Below are 19,596 nucleotides of genomic sequence, written 5' to 3'. Positions count from 1 at the left end.
CCACATCTGAAAGAAAGCAAGAGGCCCTTCTTTCTCTGTGGGAGTGAAAACTGTGCTGTGGGTTCCATGGCAAGTCGCCAGGCTCTCATCCATTTATTATTTATTACGATGCATTATTTATTATGATGCTGACACATGAGCCACAGAAGTCTCGTGGGCATTTTGAGTTTTCCCTCTGTGGTTATTACTCAAGTGCCATGATCGGTCCCTCTCCTGCCCCACTACTTTTTGAATAAACACCAACCGCACCGCTGAGCTGTGTTTGTGGCTTAGTGTAGGCTATCGTATAGATTGTAGCCCCAGCCGCACACAAAACCAAAAAAAAAAAAAAACCAAAAAAAAAAAAAAAACTGTCTGCAACAGCAGCCAAATAAAAAGCAACTCCTTTCTGCTGCCTTTGAGTAAGGAGGCCCACCCGTTCTTACAGCACAGGCTTCGGAGCCATTACATCTTTCTTAGAGGAAGTGTTGCGATTTTCCTATCAAAACAAGGGATTATACCTGCTTAACGCTAAGCCTGTTGCTTTGGCCAGAGATGCAGGATCGCAGTGGAGCACTCGCCCTGCATGTGCAAGGCCTTGGCAAGGCCCAGTCTGTGTGGAAAAAGAGGAAAGAAAGCGCTTGGCTTGAGGGAGGCTTTAGCAGTGGATCACAAGACTGAAGCTTACCTCTGCTCAGCTTGGCAGCTAGGGGACAGGTGCAGCGAGGTGTGGGCTTCTGGAAGAGATCATAGGAGGAGGCCACTTTTTCTGGTCCAAGCAGTCAGAAGACTCTGTCGGAAAAGGACTGTGAATAAGACAGTGCCCAGCTCCACACATACTAAACACACTGGTTTCTGGGTCCTTGCTCTATTTGGAAGAGCAACATTCTTCTTTTTTGTTTTTTATTTGGTTGGGTTTTGGTTTGGTTTTTCTTTTTCTTTTTCTTTTTGGTTTTTCGAGACAGGATTTCTCTGTGTAGCCTTGGCTGTCCTGGACCCGCTTTGTAGACCAGGCTGGCCTCAAACTCACAGCAATCTGCCTGCCTCTGCCTCCCAAGTGCTGGGATTAAAGGCGTGTGGCACCACCACCCAGCTTACTTTGTTTTTTCAAGACAGGGTTTCTCTGTGTAGCCTTGGCTGTTCTGGACTCTCTTTGTAGACCAGGCCAGCCTCGAACTCACAGAGCTCCACCTGCTTCTGCCTCCCAGAGTTCTGCGATTTAAAGGCATGCTCCACCCCACCTGGCTTTTGTTCTGTTCTGTTTTGTTTTGTTTTGTTTGAGACAGAGTCTCATGTAGCCCAAGCTACCATCAAACTTACTATGTAGCTCAGGATGGCCTTGAACTTCTGACCCTGCTGGCTCCACTTTGTTCGGGTTGGTTTTATAGGTATGTAGTACACACATAGTTTATCCAGGGCTTTGTGCACGATGGATAAGCACCCGCCCACTCGCCACATCCCCAGGCCTCCTCGTATTCATTTCTCTCCTTTAGAAGCTACCTCACTAAGGTATAGTTTATATGAGTATGCAATCCAAAGATTTCTTTTAAGCTTATTTATTTATTACGTGTTTGTAGGTTGAGGATGTGAAGGTACCATGTTATGCAGGTGGAGGGCAACTTGCAGGGGTCAGTTCTTTGTTTCCACTGTGTAGGCCCTAGGAATTGAACTCAGATCCTTAGGAAAGTGTCTGTGTCTGCTGAACCATCTGGCCAAGCCCAATCCAACAATTGTTTGTTTGTTTGTTTTTTTAGAAATTTACAGAGTTGAATAGACTTGACCATAATTCACTTTTAGAATATTTTCATCAACTCCAGAGGATGTTTTATGTCCTTCTTATGGCCCTTCCCAGTCCTACCTTAGGAGGCCAGCCAGTCTTTCTCTAGATTCTTCTTATACTTGGGATCACGAGATTCATCGTCTTTTGCATCTGGCTTCTTTGACGGAACATAGTTTGAGCTGTCTCCACATCAGAATCAGTTCTTGCTCCTTCTTAGAATGGAGATGTATCCTGTCACATGGATCACCCACATTGTGCCTTTAGTCACCTGTCTGTGGACATCTGAGTTCTTTCCCCTCTTGGGTTGGTAAATAATATTCCTATAAGCATCCATGTATACGTTTGTGGCGACACACTTTTTTTTTTTTTTTTGTCTTGGATAGATCCTAGGAGCCACAATGCCGGGTGCTGTAGTGAGTGTGGGAAACTGTTAAGCTGTCTCCCAGTAGGGCCGTCCACTGCCTTCATTCCCCACAGTACTGCCTGAGCACCCAGCTTCTCTGCCCTCACTAACCCCTCCTACCTTCCATGGTCACAGTACAGCCAAGAGGAAGATAACTTACTAGGGTCACGTCAGGGAGTGACAGGGTCAAGGTTTGGAAGCCAAGTTACCCTGACTCTTTACAGTCCGTCCTTCTTCAGCCTTCTAGTTAGTGGACCGAGTATGCAAAAGGCAGAGTTGGAGGCTGGGGCTGCTGGCCTGGGGCTGCAGGATAGGGCTCATTCCTGCACCCTAAGGGCAGTGAGCTCCAGCAATAGCTGCAAGGGATGCTCAGTTGGAAAAGGTGAATGGATGCCAGCCAACTGGGTCTGGCCTCTGCCAGTGCAGGTCCACAGTCAGACCCTTGTTCTGGTGCCTTCCCCTGGCCCAACCTCTATTTCTCACGGGCAGCCATGTCCCTGGCCTCATATTTCCTTTTGACTGCGCCTGGATATGTTGTCCTGTCTCCGGCCTAGGAGCTTTAACTTCTTTTCTGCCAACCTCAAACTCTATTTGCAGCCGAAGACTGTATCTCAGAAAGACAAGGGCATCTCGTCTGTTTTTTTTTTTTTTTAAATCATACAGGATCAGAGGCAAGATACCCTTTTGGTACCAGCCTTGAGGCAAGCAGAAGTTGGCTTCCTGTTGGGGGGGGGAGGGCGAGGGGGGTTACAATTGATGGGGTGTGTCTGGTCAGTAGACAGCAGTGAAGCTTCAGGGATCCTGGACAGCTCACTCTCTACCCACATTGTGCTTCCTCACCCCACCCCACCCTTTTTTTTTTTTTTTTTTAGAATAATCCTCCTTGTCCCAGGGAAGGGAGGCCCAGCCATATATGGTGGCACATACCTAGAATCCAAGTACTCCGAAGGCAGAGTCAGGAAGATTGTAAACTTGAGAGCCTGTAAACAAACAAACAAGACAAAAAAAACCAACCAACCAAACAAACAAAAAGGTCTAAAAGAGTTTCAGATCGCCCAAGCAAACTTCCCATACAGATAGGAAAATGGAGGAGGGTGTGCATTTAGTGAGTATCCAAGTCTCCTTCACATGCATCATTTCTTCCAGTCCCCATCCTCAACGGCAAACGCCTTGCCTTTCCCTCTGAGGAAACAGATGCAAGCTGTAGTGTTTGCCTCAACCCCAGCACGTTAAGTAGCTCAGCCAAGAGGAAGATGCCTTCTTCTGGGCTCTGTTCACCACACACGGTGTCCCAAACTGTGGGGTGAAACCTCAGGCACATGTGAGTTCAAGCCTTGACGCTGCCTCTTCCTTGCTATGTGACATGGAGAAAGTAGCTGAACCTTGTCTGGGTCACAGCTGCCCATCTGTGACATAAGGCTGCCCCGATCCATACCACGAGAATGCAATGAGAAGATCCTGGCAGAGTTTAGCGTCTCGATGGTCTGCTAGCAGTCCTCCACACTGCAGGCTCCAGCGGCTAGGGGTCTAGGCCTGTTGGTTTTCGGTCCCCTCCAAAATTTCTCTCTAAAGCCTTGGCTTTCTGTCCAACTGGATCTGTCCCTACCTGTCCCCAGCAGGATCCAGGGAAGCTCTGAGCCCAGAGACAATCTTACTCTTGTGAGCAGGCGCTAGCTTTGCTTCTGCCCAACCCAACTTTGACAGTGAAGCTCCAACTGGATAAAAGCAGAAAAAGGCCCAGAAGTTTCCATCTCCCCAGATTCCGTCTCACTGTTTTCTCTTCTCTTTCCTGCTGTATCCCTAAGCTTTGCTCCTCTTCCAAAGCCAGCCCAGAGGTGCTCCATCAAGCTGCCTTCCAGCCCACCCCAGGCTGGCCTTGCCTGTTGGCTCCCAAGGTCCTGTCCTGGAGGTGGCAGCGGCAGTGACAGCGGCAGTGGCAGCAGCTGCAGAGAGGGAGGGTCTCTACCCAGGTCAGAACTGCATCCCTTGCAGACAACTCAGGTAGGCTTGACCGGACTGTGGCCATCTTGCCCCCTGCAGAGGAAGCACTATGGACCACTCGGGCCGACGGGAGAGTGCGCCTACGCCTGGAGCCCTTCTGCACCCAGCTGCCCTATACTGTGCACCGGATGTTCTACGAGGCCCTGGATAAGTATGGGAACCTCAGTGCTCTGGGCTTCAAGCACAAGAATAAGTGGGAACGCATCTCTTACTACCAATACTACCTGATTGCCCGCAAAGTAGCCAAAGGCTTCTTGAAGGTAGGAGCCTCACATTGCACATCCTTTCTTCCCCGTCCCCCCCCACCCCCCCCCACCTCCTTTCTGGCATGAGTTCTTATAGGCCTCCTCCCCAACTCTCCACCAGGCAAGGTCCCTAGAAACCATCCCTGTAAAGCCTGACACCATCAGTTGGGCTAATACCATATTCTGGGCCCTGTGCTAAGAATTTTACATTTATGGAGCATTTACTGCAGGTCACCTTCAAGGAGGGCTGGGAAACCAGTAGCCTAGGCTCCCCCAGAAAGCCATAGGAAGGGTCCACAGGGATGCCAGAAACTGATTCCCCAGGAGGTTCTCTGACCCTGAGATGGGACTGGAGGGGTCTCTGCAGTCCACTGGAGAACAGCAGGAGCAGGAAAGGCCCCTTCTGTGTAACTGACCTGCCTATCTTCCTTTGGCCTGGAGCTCGGCCTGGAGCGTGCCCACAGTGTGGCGATCCTCGGCTTCAACTCTCCAGAGTGGTTCTTCTCTGCAGTGGGGACGGTGTTTGCAGGGTGAGTAGCTAACCAGGGCTTCTGTGGGCAGGAGATGGCTTTCTCTCTCTCTCTCTCTCTCTCTCTCTCTCTCTCTCTCTCTCTCTGATTTTAAGTGTGTGTGTGTGTGTGTGTGTGTGTGTGTGTGTGTGTGTGTTGGTTTTGGTTTGGTTTGAGTTGGTTTGTTTTTTTGAGACAGGCTTTCCTGGACTCGCTTTGTAGACTAGGCTAGCTTCCAACGCACAGCAATCTGCCCACCTCTGCCTCCCAAGTGCTGGGATTCAAGGTGTGCACCACCACATCTGGCTTTTGGGGTTATCTCTTTAAAGGGCCTTTTTACCACTCCCCAACTTCCCATATCTCCCCTAGGGCCTTCCAGGCCTACTTTTTCCCATCCCTGCCTGCTGAGATGACTAGGGGCCCCACCTTAAGGCTTTTGGGAGTCCCTGGGGATGGAGGCGGTGGGGAGGGGATGCTTCCACTGAACCTGATATGAATCTTCCTGGACCTCCCACAGGGGCATTGTCACTGGCATCTACACCACCAGCTCCCCTGAGGCCTGCCAGTACATCGCCCATGACTGCCGTGCCAACGTCATCGTGGTTGACACACAGAAGCAGCTGGGAAAGATCCTGAAGGTTTGGTGGGAAGGAGCAGTGGACATGTGGTTAAAGGCTCACACCTACTCTAGTGTAGCACGGATACTTTTACCTCCCATCTAGCATTCGTATCTCCCATATGAGCATACAACACACATGTATACACACATGTATGGTGGGGGGCCGGGTCGGGGTGGGGTAGTGAGCATCTTTCACTCACACTGCTGGCCAGCCCATTGTCTACCATAGCTTTCCCTCTGGACAGGGTCTTACCTAAAGGAAGGGCTGTGGACACTGGGCCCCTCTTTGGCTTGGTTTGTTCTCTAGAAATGTTCCTTGGGCCATAGGCACTCATCTGCTCCTGAGGGCCAACTGGTCAACCTTCCAGAACCATGGAACCTGGGTTTCCAGAGAGACCACAGTAGATGCCTCCCCTCATCTCTGCTGGAAAAGTCTCTTAAGCCAAGATGAAACGAGATGGGGCTTGTAGTTCTCACTTGGCTGCAGAAATCCTCCCTAGGGCAGGCCCAGGCTGTGGGCGAGACACCTAGCACAAGCTCCTGGAGACAGTCCTCTCATGATTTAACATAGCCTCCCTCAGGTGAAGCTGTGAGCAGCCCTGACTGAGAATCACTAGCTCACAGCAAAGTGAGGGGACCTCCAGGAAGTTCCCAGAGTCCGGGCCTACTCAGGTAACACTAGCACAGCAAGGAAGCTAAGCATGGCTCCTCCTTGAGAGAGAGGCCAGGGAGCCACTCAGAGCTGGGAGGCAGAAAAGCTGTGGGAGGGGAGGGCAGGGGGACCGGGACCTCCAACAAGGTCTGAGAAGGGACCTAAATCATCAACTTAAGAGACAACTTCTCAAACAACAGCGTTGGCCTGGCAGGCTGTGACAACACAAGCCCTGTTGAACTTGTCAGTGAAGCTGGCTAAGGGACCCACCTTTGCATCTTATACTTGGCGACCCTATACTCAGGCTCTTCAGACTCCATGGGAGTTTGCTTAGTCTAAGACGTGTAAGTGCAGTCTTTTATACCAGTTTAGAGTGATGTGGAAACTCCATTTCCCAGCCCTTCTGCTTCACTATGAAGGGTTTTTCCAGTGGCTCCCTTGGCTAGTGAGGGATTGTCCTGACTCTTTATGGGACCTTTTTTTTTTTAAGCCTTGTTTTCAGTATATCATTCTGAGCATCCCCCTTTGTCTGGCCTGGATCAGTGTGTAGGATCAGGAGTGGACAGATAGGTTGAGAGTGTGTGGCCTCAACCAATCCTCTGAAACAAGGAGGGCTGAGCTCACTTCAAGCCTCTTTATCCCCTTTTCCAAACTCTTGGTCTGAGGGCCAACTGGTCAACCTTCTAGAACCATGAGATCTGGGTTTCCGGCAAGGCCATGGAAGGTGTCTTCCCATGCCTCTGCTGGAGTAGTCATCAGAGATATTCGTCTATTCCTGGCCTTTCCAAAGCACCTTGGGACTTAGTATTACCCAGAAGTCTTCAGATAGCCCAGGGGCCTCAGAAGCACCTAGGTCGTTAGGTCATTTTCTGAGCCTTACTCATCACAGTCTAATCCAGAACAGTGTCAGGCTCCCCCAGGACCGCTTAAGCCTGAAGGCTTGATGGTTAGGAATCAGTCTAGCATAGGGCTGAGGCCTCATGAGCTCTCCTCACCGTCCATGTTAGCATGTCCACTGGTGGTGTCCTTGGGAACAAGGCCATGTTTGGGCTGTCCTGTTGGTGAGACTTCATAGGTAGAGCTTCTGGCATTCCTAGGAGACACAGTCTCATGACAAACACCCTGATCCTCTGGATCTGAAATCTTTCCAGTACCAAGAACTATGAGCAAACCAGGGAATGCTGGGAGCAGGAGAAATAATCCTCCCCAGGGACAAGCATACCATCTGGTTATCCAATACCAACTGCTCAGCCTTCAAAGCATAATATACAAGTAACTTTGTACAGACTGAACAGGCTGTATATATGTATTTAAGGGTGTGTGTGTATGGCAACAATTAGTGAAAAAAAGAATTCATGAATTTGAAAGAGAGCTAGAAAGGGTCTATGGGAGGGTTTGGCGAGAGGAAAGGGAAAGGGGAAATGATGTAATTATAATCTCAAAAAAAGAAAAGAAAGAAAACAATTTTTAAAAAGAATCAATCTAGCTTGGCCAGGGAGATTGCTTAGTGACTAAAGTGCCTATCAGGTATGGTTGTGAAACCTGAGCTTGGATCAGCAGCACACACATGAAAAGCCAGAACCGTAGCAAGTGCCTGTAACACAGGTGCAAGAGGAGAAAGGAGACAGGTGGATCCAGAAGCTCATTGGCTAAGCTCACTGAAAGACCTCAGAAAATAAGGCTGAGAGTGATTGAGGAAAGACATCTGCTGTCAGCCTGTGGCATGGCACACACATGCACAGAGGGCGGGGGGAAGAACTGTTAGGTCCCAAGCCCCAAAATGGCAGCGCCACTGACAACATCCTAAATGACATCTGGACTCAGCTCAGGCTAGACTCAGATGCATTGCTGGCAGATAGAAACTTACACCCAGTATTCCTCAGGAGTCTGTGAAATGGTTCTCTGTGTGCCAGGAAGAACCACTTCCCTTATCTCCCCTACTGCTACCTCCCTATTAGCACAAACACGTAACATACCAAAGCTCCAAGCTAACCTCTGGGCTCTTTCCTCCTTCCTCACGTTAGCATCTACCTGTAATGCATGTGAAAGCCACATAGGTCTTCCGGCCTGCGCACTTCGTCTTCCCTCTACCCCACACTTCTAGGCCATTTCAGCTTCCACTCCCTCTCTTCCACTGTTCCATTGTTTTCCTTAAAACTGGCAAACATGCCTGGCTCCCCAATTCTCTCTCCCTGCCACCCTGAGGTAGCCATGGCAGCTTTGGACTCCTCCAGATGCCTCCGGTTACTGTCTCTACCACCTGATAGCCAGGGGGCAGTTTTATATTTACAATAAACATTCTTCCCACCCATGCACTGGCCTAGTTCAGTGGTTTCACTGAGCCTTTGCTTACAAGAAGGAAAACCAACTCGACAGGCCCTGTAGCCAATTGGATGCTCTCTCTTAAACCCTCCCATGTTTACATCTGGATCCTGGGTGCGGGAGGGATGGACAGCGTAAAAAGCTGCCTACTAGATTCTGCCAGGGAGACAAACCATCCCTAGCTTATAGCTGAAGAAGGCGAGGTCCAGATCCGGAATCTCGGTTAAACGTCTGCTTTAGGTTTAAGACAAAATTTGTATTAAATAATTTCTTAAATAATAACAGAGGCACTTCCCTGCATTATCGGGTTTCATACTTATCAGTGTGCTCTCACATGCTTCTTACTAAATTTAAAGCAACTCTTCTGACACCATGCTATTTCATTCCCCAAATACTTCATCATGCATCCTTGGCAGATGTGACGTCTTGATGTTTGTTTGTTTGTTTGTTTGTTTTTGAGACAGAGTTTCTCTTCTATTCCTGGCTGTCCTGGACTCACTTTGTAGAGCAGGCTGGCCTCGAACCCACAGCGATCTGCCTGCCTCTGTCTCCCGAGTACTGGGGTTAAAGGTGTGCGCCACCACATCTTCCTTAAATAATCTTTGGTGGCGAAGCCGTTATTAGAACGCTTACAGGAAGCCTTGGTTCCCCCCCAGCACCATATAATGCTGGTGTGTGGAGGTACATGACTGTAGTCTTCACACTCAGAAGATAGAAGCAGGAAGAGCAGAAGTTCAAAATCATTCTCTCACTGCACAGAACATTAGAGGCCAGCCTGGGATACGTGAGAACCTGTCTAAAAAAACAAAACAAAACAAAACAAAAAACTCAGCTGGCAAAACGGCTCAGTAGGTAAAGATGCTTGCTGCCAAGCCTGGTGACCTGAATTTGAGTTCCAGAAGCCACGTGGTAAAAGGAAAGAATCAGTTCCCCCAAGTCATCGTCCGACCTTCACACATGCACATACAGACAGACGTAAATAAGTAATGTAACTTTGTGTCTTTAAATTTAAATGAGTAATTTGCCCCCCGCACCCCACTATCATCAGCCAACATGTGGGTACATGTTCTTTGCCCCTTTCTGACTCCTACATTTGGCCTGTGCTGTGTTTTGGCATCCATTCTCACCCCAGGGTTTGCTCTAGACCCGGCAGTACGCATCTTGAACATATCACATGCATCTTCATCCAGCATACAAGCTCATATGTAACGGGAACCCGGAGTAGCAGCAGGCAAGTAGACCCACAAATCAGTGAGCTTCACAGGAACCACCCAATCTCAGAAGAATAGAGTGAGGGCTCTACATTTGTGTTGAATACGTACAGTGGTGTGTGTGTGTGTGTGTGTGTGTGTGTGTGTGTGTGTGTGTGTGCGCGCGCGCGCGCGTTTGCCTAGACAATACAGTGAACTTAAGCATCCTCAGACCTTGGTACTTTCTGAGTGTGCCGGAGCCAATGCCCCTCAGACGCTGACACTGACTGTACTTCCGTTCCCTACCCACGCTGCCATCTATTCTACTCCTATTTAGGTTATAGATACCATAATACATTGTTGTTGTTCTTGCCGTTAGCAGTTGGGTATCTTTCAAGGAGATTTTAAAAGCATGGCTCCTTTTTCCTTTCCTTTTCTGAGGCAGGGTCTCACGCTATAGCCCAGACTAGCCTCCACCTCCCTGCAGTCTTCCTGGCTTGGCCTCCTGGCTGCCGTGAGTGTAGGTGTGAAAAGTGTCCTGCTCCTTCTGACACTGAAGTCCTTTATATAAATCAAGGTCTCCTCTGGTGTCAGGTCCCTTCTGCCTTAAGTGGCTTCCTCGGCCCCTTTTCTCTTTTACATTTTCTTACGTTATGTGGGGGGCGGGGGGTGGCAGGTGACACATGTATGTGTGCCTCAGTACACATAGGGACATCAGAGGACAGCTTTCAGGAACTGGGTCTCTCCTAAATTCAAGCTTCACAGCAGGCGTTTACTCTTGGGGCCATCTTGCTGGCTCATTCATTCCTCAGCATTTCCTAGGCTTCTGTGGCAATACGTCCTTTAAGCTTCTCTCTTCCTCAAAGGAAAAAAATTACATTTGACTTTATTTGTTAAAAGATTACTTTCAGCTGGGTGCTGTAGCACATGCCCTTAATGCTAGCACTTGGGGAACCACAGGCAGGCAGATCTCTGAGATCAAGGCTAGCCTGGTCTACAGGGTAAGTTCCAGGACAGCCAGGGCTACACAGAGAAACAAACAAACAAAGATCAATTTGTTTGTCTTGAAAAAACAAAACAATCAAAGATTAATTTCATCTGATTTTGAACTCTTGATTGACCTTCCTTCCTTATCCTTAAAGATTCATCCGAATGTTTTCTCTGTGTTGCTCCTAACAGAAGTCTACGGTTACTCTGTTCCTCGTTATGATATATTTATTTTTCTGGCTGCTTTGAATATTTGTTCTTGTTTTCTTTGCTTTTTTTGAGGCTAGCCTTGAATTCCTAATCCTCCTTTCGGGTGCTGTATTATCTTGCCTGACTCAAGATGTCTGCTGTATCACTGATTTTAGCACTTGGCTCAGGCTGTATCTTGGAGAGGTTTTTAAAAATCTATTTGTGTGTGTGTTTATGTGTTTTATCTTGCTTTGAATTCATTAAGATTATTAACCTGGTGGAATTATAGTTGTAATCTAACTTGAATTTTTTCTATCTATCATCTATCTATCTATCTATCTATCTATCTATCTATCTATTTTTTGGTTTTTTGAGTCAGAGTTTATTTGTGTAGCTCTAGCTGTCCTGGACTTGCTTTGTAAACCAGGCTGGCGTCAAACTAACAGAGATGCCCCTGTCTCTGCCTTCCAAGTACTGGGATTAAAGGTGTGTGCCACTATCACCCAGCTCTCAACTATTTTAAAAAAAATACTTAGGGATTTCAATTACACATAAATTACATTTACTTATATTGTGCCGCAACTCATATTTTGTCTGCTCTAAACTTTTTTGAGGGTGGTTTTGGATAGCTTTTATTGGAAACAAATTCAACACTCCTAAGACCTGGCTTTCTGGGTCTCTGCTTCGTGGCCTCCAAGACACCTGTTGAGGCCTGTTTCCTCTGGCTCAGACATTGCTCCATATCAAGTTTCCTGCGCTTTCTTTCATCAGTGAGATGCCTGTCAGCATGGATGAGTTCAACCAGTGAGTCACTGACCCTGTGAGAATGTCTGGAGCTCTGGTTCTGTAGCTCTCCTGCTCCGTTCATCTGAACCACCTTGACCCTCCCCACCCCCCCCATCCTCCAACCCCCCACCCCAACTCATCTCTCTTTCCCTCTTTCTCTTTTTCCCTCTCCTTTTTCTTCTCCATCTTTCCTGCACTCCCTCCCTCCTGCCCTCTCACCTCCCTCCTGCCCCCTCTCCCTTCCCTCTTCACGCATCCCTTTCTCCCTTACCTTTATCCTCCCTGCTCTTTTTCCCTCTCCCCTCACATCTTCAGAAAGAACCCTGAGTTCGTAGAAGCCTACTTCACTCATGTCTCTTCTCCCAGGAGTGTGTGTGTGTGTGTGTGTGTGCACATTTAAACCATGAGTCACAGTGATAGCTCTGATTCAGACATTACACGACGGGGATTAACTTAACTGGTTTTATGTTTGAATTTCTCTTATCTGATCTTAAAAACACTGTAGCAGCTAACATTAATTTAACCCTCTACTACCTATCAAATAATTTCAAAATAATAGCATGGATTTATAGCCAGAATAAGACTGATGAAGAAGCCAGGCATGGTAGCACATACATGGAATCCCAGCATTTAGGAAGTAGAGGGAGAATGTTTAGAAGTTCAAGGTCAGCCAAGGCTACAAGTTTGAAGGTATCCTGGATTACATATCCTGTCTCAAAAAGCACACACATGCTCACACATACACACACACACACACACACACACACACACACACACACACACGCCCACATACATACACATGTACACATAATACACATACACATGTACACACATAGTACACACATGCACACACACATGTACACACATGTGCACACATACACATGTACACACACACACACTACATACACATATACACACAGAGGCAGGGGGAGGGGGCTTGCTAGATGGATCAGCAGATAAAGCACTTATTATATGAGTCTGATGACCTGAGTCCAATCCCTAGAGCTCACATAAATGTGGAACTAGCTCAGCAAGGTCATCTGACCTTCACACATGTGTACCATGACATGCACATATACATACAATAATAATAAATAAAAACATTTAAAGGCAAAATAAAGTGGCAGGGGGCTAGGAAGTGACTCGGTGGGCAACACACTTGCTGTATAAGCATGAGGACCTGAGTGAGCCTAGATATAAAAGTTGATAGATAGATAGATAGATAGATAGATAGATAGATAGATAGATAAAGCTAAGCATGGCAAAGTGTACATATACATGAACACACACAGGATTAAAATAAAGAAAACTGCTGGATGAAGTTTGAAATTCCTTTTAACTCTTCCCCTAAGAGTGAAGAATCAAAATGCAGGTATAAAAGTCCTTGATGAGGCCAGTGGCATATTCCTCTACTCCAAGCACTTGGGAAACAGAGCCAGGCAGATCTATGAGTTCGAGGCTGGCCTGGTCCACATAGTGAATTCCAAGCCCGTCAGGGCTACATAGAGAGAGCTTGTCTTTAAGGAAAAACACCAAACCATGCAAACAAGTAATAAAACAAAACAAAACAAAAAAAAAGCTTTGATGCAATTGAGTGTGCTGATGTGTGTTTCACAGCTTGACACTTAGGTTTCATTTGCATTTGTATTGGTGGGGGTTGGTTGGTTGAAACAGAGTCTTGCTACATAACTCAGGCTAACTTCGTGATCCCCCTGCCTCAACCTCCCTGGTTCTGAGATTCCAGGCAATGCTACCACACATGACTCTTACATTCATTTCTGTCAGGTTGCTGTCAGTACTGAAGAGTCAGCTTTTCTCTTTCGCATACAAATGAGTTTGTTAAATAATTGCAACATGCACATGATCCCAGGATCAAAATGATATGTTCTATTTAAAGAGCTTTCCCCTCCCCTTTCTCCTTTTGCACTTTCTCTCTCTCTCTCTCTCTCTCTCTCTCTCTCTCTCTCTCTCTCTCTCTCTCTCTCTCTCTCTCTCTCTCTCTCTGTAGAGAGTCCAGGGTCCCTGCGGCAAACTGAAGCAGATGCCTCTTGCTTGTGTGTGTATGCATTATTCATGTGTGTTCACACTATAGTCCTTTCTCGGGTGATGACATCATGCTATAGGCACACTACCTTTCTCACCTAGTAGTATCTCCCAGGAGCCACTCTGTATTAAAGCTTAGAGTTCCCTTCGTACCTCCGTCTGCTCGTCATCTGCACTAACCTAATATTCCATTGTGTGACTTGTTCAGACCCCGTTGTCATTGCCCTCCAAGTTTCCATAATGGAGGGCCCTGGGAAGAGATGTCCCACTGGAGACAAGGGTCAGAAAGGGGAGAATTTTATCAGAGACTAACACAGGCTGATGAGGCTCTTCCTAAGATGTGTGACCATTTTCTCGCTGAAACCCAACTTGCCTTCCTGTCAATGCAGATCTGGAAAGACTTGCCACATCTAAAGGCAGTGGTGATCTACCAAGAACCCCCTCCAAAGAAGATGGCCAACGTGTACACGGTATGAGTAGCGGGCCTGGGTGACGAGTGGGGCCTGTCTCTGCCTGCCCAGATGACCCAGACTGACTTCTCTGCCCTACCTTGCCACATAGATGGAAGAACTCATAGAACTGGGACAAGAAGTGCCTGAGGAGGCCTTGGACACCATCATTGATGCCCAGCAGCCCAACCAGTGCTGCGTACTTGTCTACACATCCGGCACCACTGGGAACCCCAAGGGCGTGATGCTGAGTCAAGACAACGTAGGACAGATGCCCAGATGGATGATGGGTGGGATGGGGGCTGACTCTGGGTTGTGGTCCTTCCTCAACAGCATCTTGGGGAAACCTCTCTGGCTACTCCGCTTGGATGAGCTAGATGAATTGGAATGTCCATCCACTCATAGTGCAGACAGAGCTGGGCAGAGGGGAAGCAAAGGGAGCATACGGGAGCCCTGTCCCTATAGGTCTCCAGAGCCTGTAGAAATGCCTAAGAGGACACCTACCCACTCTCGGAAGCTCTCAAGAGGTAGCCAAAGTCCCCAAGGTGACCTCACTTTAAGTACTGCGAGGACTCGGTGTGGACCTGTGGGGCCATTTTCCTTCCCCTCAGATCACCTGGACAGCACGGTATGGCAGTCAGGCTGGGGACATCCAGCCAGCAGAAGTCCAGCAGGAGGTGGTGGTCAGCTACCTGCCTCTCAGCCACATCGCTGCCCAGATCTACGACCTATGGACAGGCATCCAGTGGGGGGCTCAGGTCTGCTTTGCAGATCCAGATGCCCTAAAGGTCAGTCTGTCTTCCTGACTTCCTGCCCTGTATGGGTGTCCAATGTGTGAGCAAGGGCACACCCACGTGTCTGTTCACATCTATGGGCCCTGCCCTGTATGCATCCAGATGTTGCTGGCTCCCGGGGCACATAGCACTCAGATTTCTTTCAGAAGCTACTTTCCCAGCCTTACTCAAATGAACAAACAATTAGGGACACTAATGACATTATACCAAGTCATAGAAACTGTCTCCTTCAATCTCAAACACCATCAAGCCACAGCTTCCTCAGAGTGTGACCACAAGATAGTCAGAGGTAACCACAGCTCAGCTCCCTGCACCCCAATCTCATAAAATACACCTATTCTTTGCATCTTTAGTTTTTTAACCATGAGGAAAATTCCCAGAAGCCCCCTAGCTGGTTTCCCCAACCTGGTAGCCTGGACAGTGTCACATGCCTGTTCTTAAAACAAACACTACTAGGGGAATGTGTCAGCAAGTGCTTGTTTGGTTATTGGGGTGTGTGTGTGTGTGTGTGTGTGTGTTTTATGTGCTCATGTGCTCACCTGTGTGCATGCGTATAAAAGCTAGAAGTCAAAATAAGCTGCTTTCTTCTATAAATTTATTTTAAATTAGATTCTTTAATTTAAATTCATCTTTAAATTTTAAAAAAGTAAAGATTTTTAAAAATTGTTTAATTTATGTATGTTTGTCACATAAATGGAGACCAGAGAGGGCATAAGATCCCTGGAGCTGGGCTGTCAGGGAGTTGTGAGCTCTCTGGTGTTGGTGCTGGGAACTGAATTCTGGTCTCTGATGAAACATCTCTCCAACGTTTTTTTTGAGACAGGCTCCCCTTCTCTGTAATAAATCAAGTGAAATTAGTTTTAATGATATGGAATTTTAATCTACAATTGATATGCTTTTAACATATTTATCTTATTTTGTATGTGTGAATGTTTTACCTGCATACATGTATGTGTATACCTGTGTGCCTGGTGCCCTCAGAGGTCAGAAGATAGGAGAGGCCATTGGATCTACTAGAAGTAGAGCCATGGCTAGAACTTATGAGCCAGCGTGTTAGTGCTGAGAATTGAACCCGGTCCCTTTGCAAGAGCAACAGTGCCCCAAACCATGGAGCCATCTTTCCAGACCTTACAATTAATATTTTTAAGTGGGGGTTTTTACTTTTTTTTTTTTTTGAGTCAGGGTCTCACTATGTAGCCCTGCCTCCCACGTGCTGAGATTAAAGGCATGTCCCTAGTTTATTTCTTAATTTTTGAGATTATAAAATCATCATAATATTTCTCCTTCCCTTTTCCTCCCTCCAAGCCCTTCCTTATAAACCTCCCTGCCCTCCTTCAAATTCATGGCCTATTTTTTTTACTAACTCTTATTGCATGTATATAATTTAAGAATATACATACATATTCCTACTCATAGCCTGCTCAGTCTGTGTAAAGTTATTGTATGTATGTTTTCAGCCCTGACCACTTGGTCCTGGCAAATTATCAGGGTGCTCTTCCCTGGGGAGGGCCACTTCTCCAACCCCCAGATTTCCTCAGTTGCCTGTGGTACTTTGGGTAGGGTTGCAACCTCGCGGGCTTTCCCTGTATGCTTTGGCACGTCTGTTGGTCTCCTCCTAGTTCAGCTCACGGGTGGGCGGTCTTGCTGGTGAGACTTTGTGGATGCAGCTTCTGACACGTCTGGGGGACACAACCTCTCCGAAGCTCCGGGACCCTCTGGCTCTGACCATCTTTCCACCCGCTCTTCCACAGTGTCCCCTGAGCCTTGGGTCGGGGAGTGGTTTGTAGATGTATCCGTTGGGACTGGGCTCCACCGCTCAGCATTTTGATTGCTGGGTTTTCTGTAGTGGTCTCTTCTCTGTCACAAAGAGAAGTTTCCTTGGTGAGGGGTGAGGACTGCACTAATCTCTGGGCATAAGGACAGATGTTAGGAGTTGTGCCGCGTCAGTAAATCGGAGGTGGAAGCTCCTCCTCTAATAGACTTGACTTCACTCACACTGAGCAGTCAGCTAGGTCCCTGTACCAGGCATGGCTCAACCCTGCAGAGCGGTCTTAAGTCCAGCTAGCGAGCCGTTGGCGACTGGCAAGTTATACAAGCCGCTACTGATTATAATGCCTTGCTGGTTGCTGACATGGTGCATTGGTGTCGGAGCTGTAGGGGACAGTTGGTTGCTTCCCTCCTTTGGGAGCCTGCATGGAGCCTTTTGACACCATGAAAGCTAGTGGGAGATGGGGTGGGGGGTGGGCATCCAGGTCAGTTCAGCTCAGAGGTTTCTGAACCCTGTTTCTGAAGTGTGTGGTGTCTTCAGCAATAGGGATCTACTTTCTATCTCCAATGTGTAACCAAGAGCAACCAATAGGGTGTGTTTTTGGGAGTCTACTAGACAGCCCTGGCCAACAACTCAAAAGATGGGGTTTTTGTTAGGTGGCCTTTGGCTCTTAGAAGGAGCGCTGCCGATCCAGATGAGAAAGTTCATTAAAACTATACATGTTTATTTATACATGGAATTGTGTATTCTTGGTTTTTTTAAAAAGATGAATACTTAATAGTATGCTTCCGTGTGGCTTTTTCAAGCATCCTTTTTGTTGTTTTACTCATTTTCTTCTGTATGTACCTCCCTTCCTCCTCCCTAAAGAGCCCTCCCCTCCCGCTTCCCCATCAGACAACTTGTACCCTGCCATTCCCCTCTGTCTTGTCCTCCATGCCCATATCCCAGCAATGGCCCCATTGTACTTTCTGGTTGCTGTAGTAACTACAGGTGATGTGCTCCCATCAGAAAGTTCGGAGCCAGGAGCCTCCAATGAGAGAGGACAAGTGACCTTTGTCTTTCCGGGTCAATCAATATGATTTTTTTTCTAGTTCCATCCATTTTACCCTTCAAAGTTCACGGTTTTACTTTTCTTGACAACTGAATAATAGTGTATATGTACCGCATTTTCATTATCCAAACATAGGACATTTACATGAGACAAGGCCCCTTTCTGTGCCTGGAATTCCCCATTTTGGCTGGGTTTTTCAGTCACTGAGTCTCTGGGGTCGGTTCTCCCAACATGGAGTTTCGGGCGCATGTGCAATGACATTTTTTTTAGATGAGTGCTGAATTCAGATACCCATCCTGCCATGACTGAACCATCTCCCTAGCCCCTTTGTTTTGTTTTTAATTAATTTTAAAAATATTTTTATTTATGTATTTTTTTTTTCAAATGTAGGAGTGCTCTGTCTGCATGTACACCTACATGCCAGAAGAGGGCATCAGATCCTTTTATGTCGTTGCTGGAAATTGAAGAAGAGCAGCCTGTGTTAACTGCTGAGCCATCTAACCAGTCCTTAATTAATTTTAAAATTACACTTATTTGTTTGTTTTTGAGACAAGTGTGTGTGTGTGTGTGTGTGTGTGTGTGTGTGTGTGTGTGTGTGTGTGTGTAAAGAGAGAGAGAGAGGAGATCTGACTGTCCTAGATCTTGCTATGTAGACCAGGCTGACCTCGAACTCATAGATATCCACCTGCCTCTGTCTCCCAAGTGCTGGGATTAGAAGCATGTACCACCACATGCTATATTTATGTGTTTATTTTCCTAACTGTAGGGAGTATAGCAGGAGCCTTCGGTGTCTACAGTGTGCAGGGTGGAGGTCAGAGGACAACTTCCTGGGGCCCATTGTGTCCTTTCGCCGTGTGCGTTCGGAGAATGAACCTGTGTCTGTCAGGCTCAGCCACAGGCCCCTTCACCCACCAAACCGTTTCGCTGGCCCTTGGTTTTGTTTTGTTTTATATGCCTACTTATCTTGAGATAGCCTCTCATTAGGTAGCTCAGGCTGGCTTTGAACTTGCTATGTGCCCAGCCTAGGCCTCAAACTCAGCATCCTCCTGCTACAGCCTCCTGAGAGCTGGGATTACAAACATGCACCCCTTGCACCTGGTGAGATGAGGTTAGCATGCTTGAGTTAGACAGATACAGAAAGATCAGAGGGATCAAGCTACTCCCAAGCATCTGGCTACAGTGGTTGGCAAACGACACCAAAGTTCCATGAGAAGGCGTGCGTGGGGATGCCACTTTTGAACCGTAGCCACCAGCATGTGCCCAAGCTGGGTCCAAGTATGTACACATCCATGGGTGCATCCTCGGATCAGCATTAGCATTTATACTGTGAGGCTGTGTTTGAAAGGCCTGGTACCACCTCTGTTTCTTCCTGGCCTTGAGCAGGGGAGCCTGGTGAACACGCTGCGGGAGGTGGAGCCCACATCCCACATGGGGGTGCCCCGTGTGTGGGAGAAGATCATGGAACGGATCCAGGAGGTGGCCGCCCAGTCTGGCTTCATCCGGCGCAAGATGCTGCTGTGGGCCATGTCAGTCACCTTGGAACAGAACCTCACCTGCCCTAGCGAGTAAGCTGGGGGTGGGGGGTGGGGGGGAAGAGGCCTGGGGAGGCACAGGGCTGGCTCACACAAGCAAGAATCTGATAGGCTACCCTGGTTCCAGAGGACTTCAGTTTGGGGACAACTTGTATAGTAGCCTGTGTACAACTGAGCTTGCACTCTGATACCCACCGCAGAGCTGATGGGGACAGTTGGCGTTTGGGGGCTTTGGCTGGGAGGACTGACTTGTTTCTGCTGAAAAATTCACCTTCCCAGGGATAGATGGCTCTTGCC

The 19,596-nt window shown here is 47.7% G+C and overlaps 1 protein-coding gene across 3 annotated transcripts in view; it reads left to right on the top strand.

Annotated features, from left to right (window-relative positions):
• Positions 1–19,596, top strand: part of ACSBG1 (acyl-CoA synthetase bubblegum family member 1) — a 60,399-nt gene that overhangs the window by 28,078 nt on the left and 12,725 nt on the right. For all 3 annotated transcript variants that reach the window (XM_084782955.1, XM_084782956.1, XM_084782954.1), the window contains 7 exons: positions 4,203–4,423; positions 4,850–4,938; positions 5,435–5,555; positions 14,095–14,175; positions 14,267–14,416; positions 14,766–14,942; positions 19,151–19,332. In XM_084782955.1, coding sequence (XP_084639081.1) covers positions 4,203–4,423; positions 4,850–4,938; positions 5,435–5,555; positions 14,095–14,175; positions 14,267–14,416; positions 14,766–14,942; positions 19,151–19,332 — 1,021 coding nt within the window. The remainder of the gene's footprint in view (positions 1–4,202; positions 4,424–4,849; positions 4,939–5,434; positions 5,556–14,094; positions 14,176–14,266; positions 14,417–14,765; positions 14,943–19,150; positions 19,333–19,596) is intronic.

The sequence above is a fragment of the Acomys minous genome, assembly GCF_964271855.1.
Source record: "Acomys minous genome assembly, chromosome: 5".
NCBI lineage: Eukaryota > Metazoa > Chordata > Mammalia > Rodentia > Muridae > Acomys > Acomys minous.
Note: the sequence above shows the minus strand (reverse complement) of the source record. Positions and strands in the feature narration are given on the sequence as shown.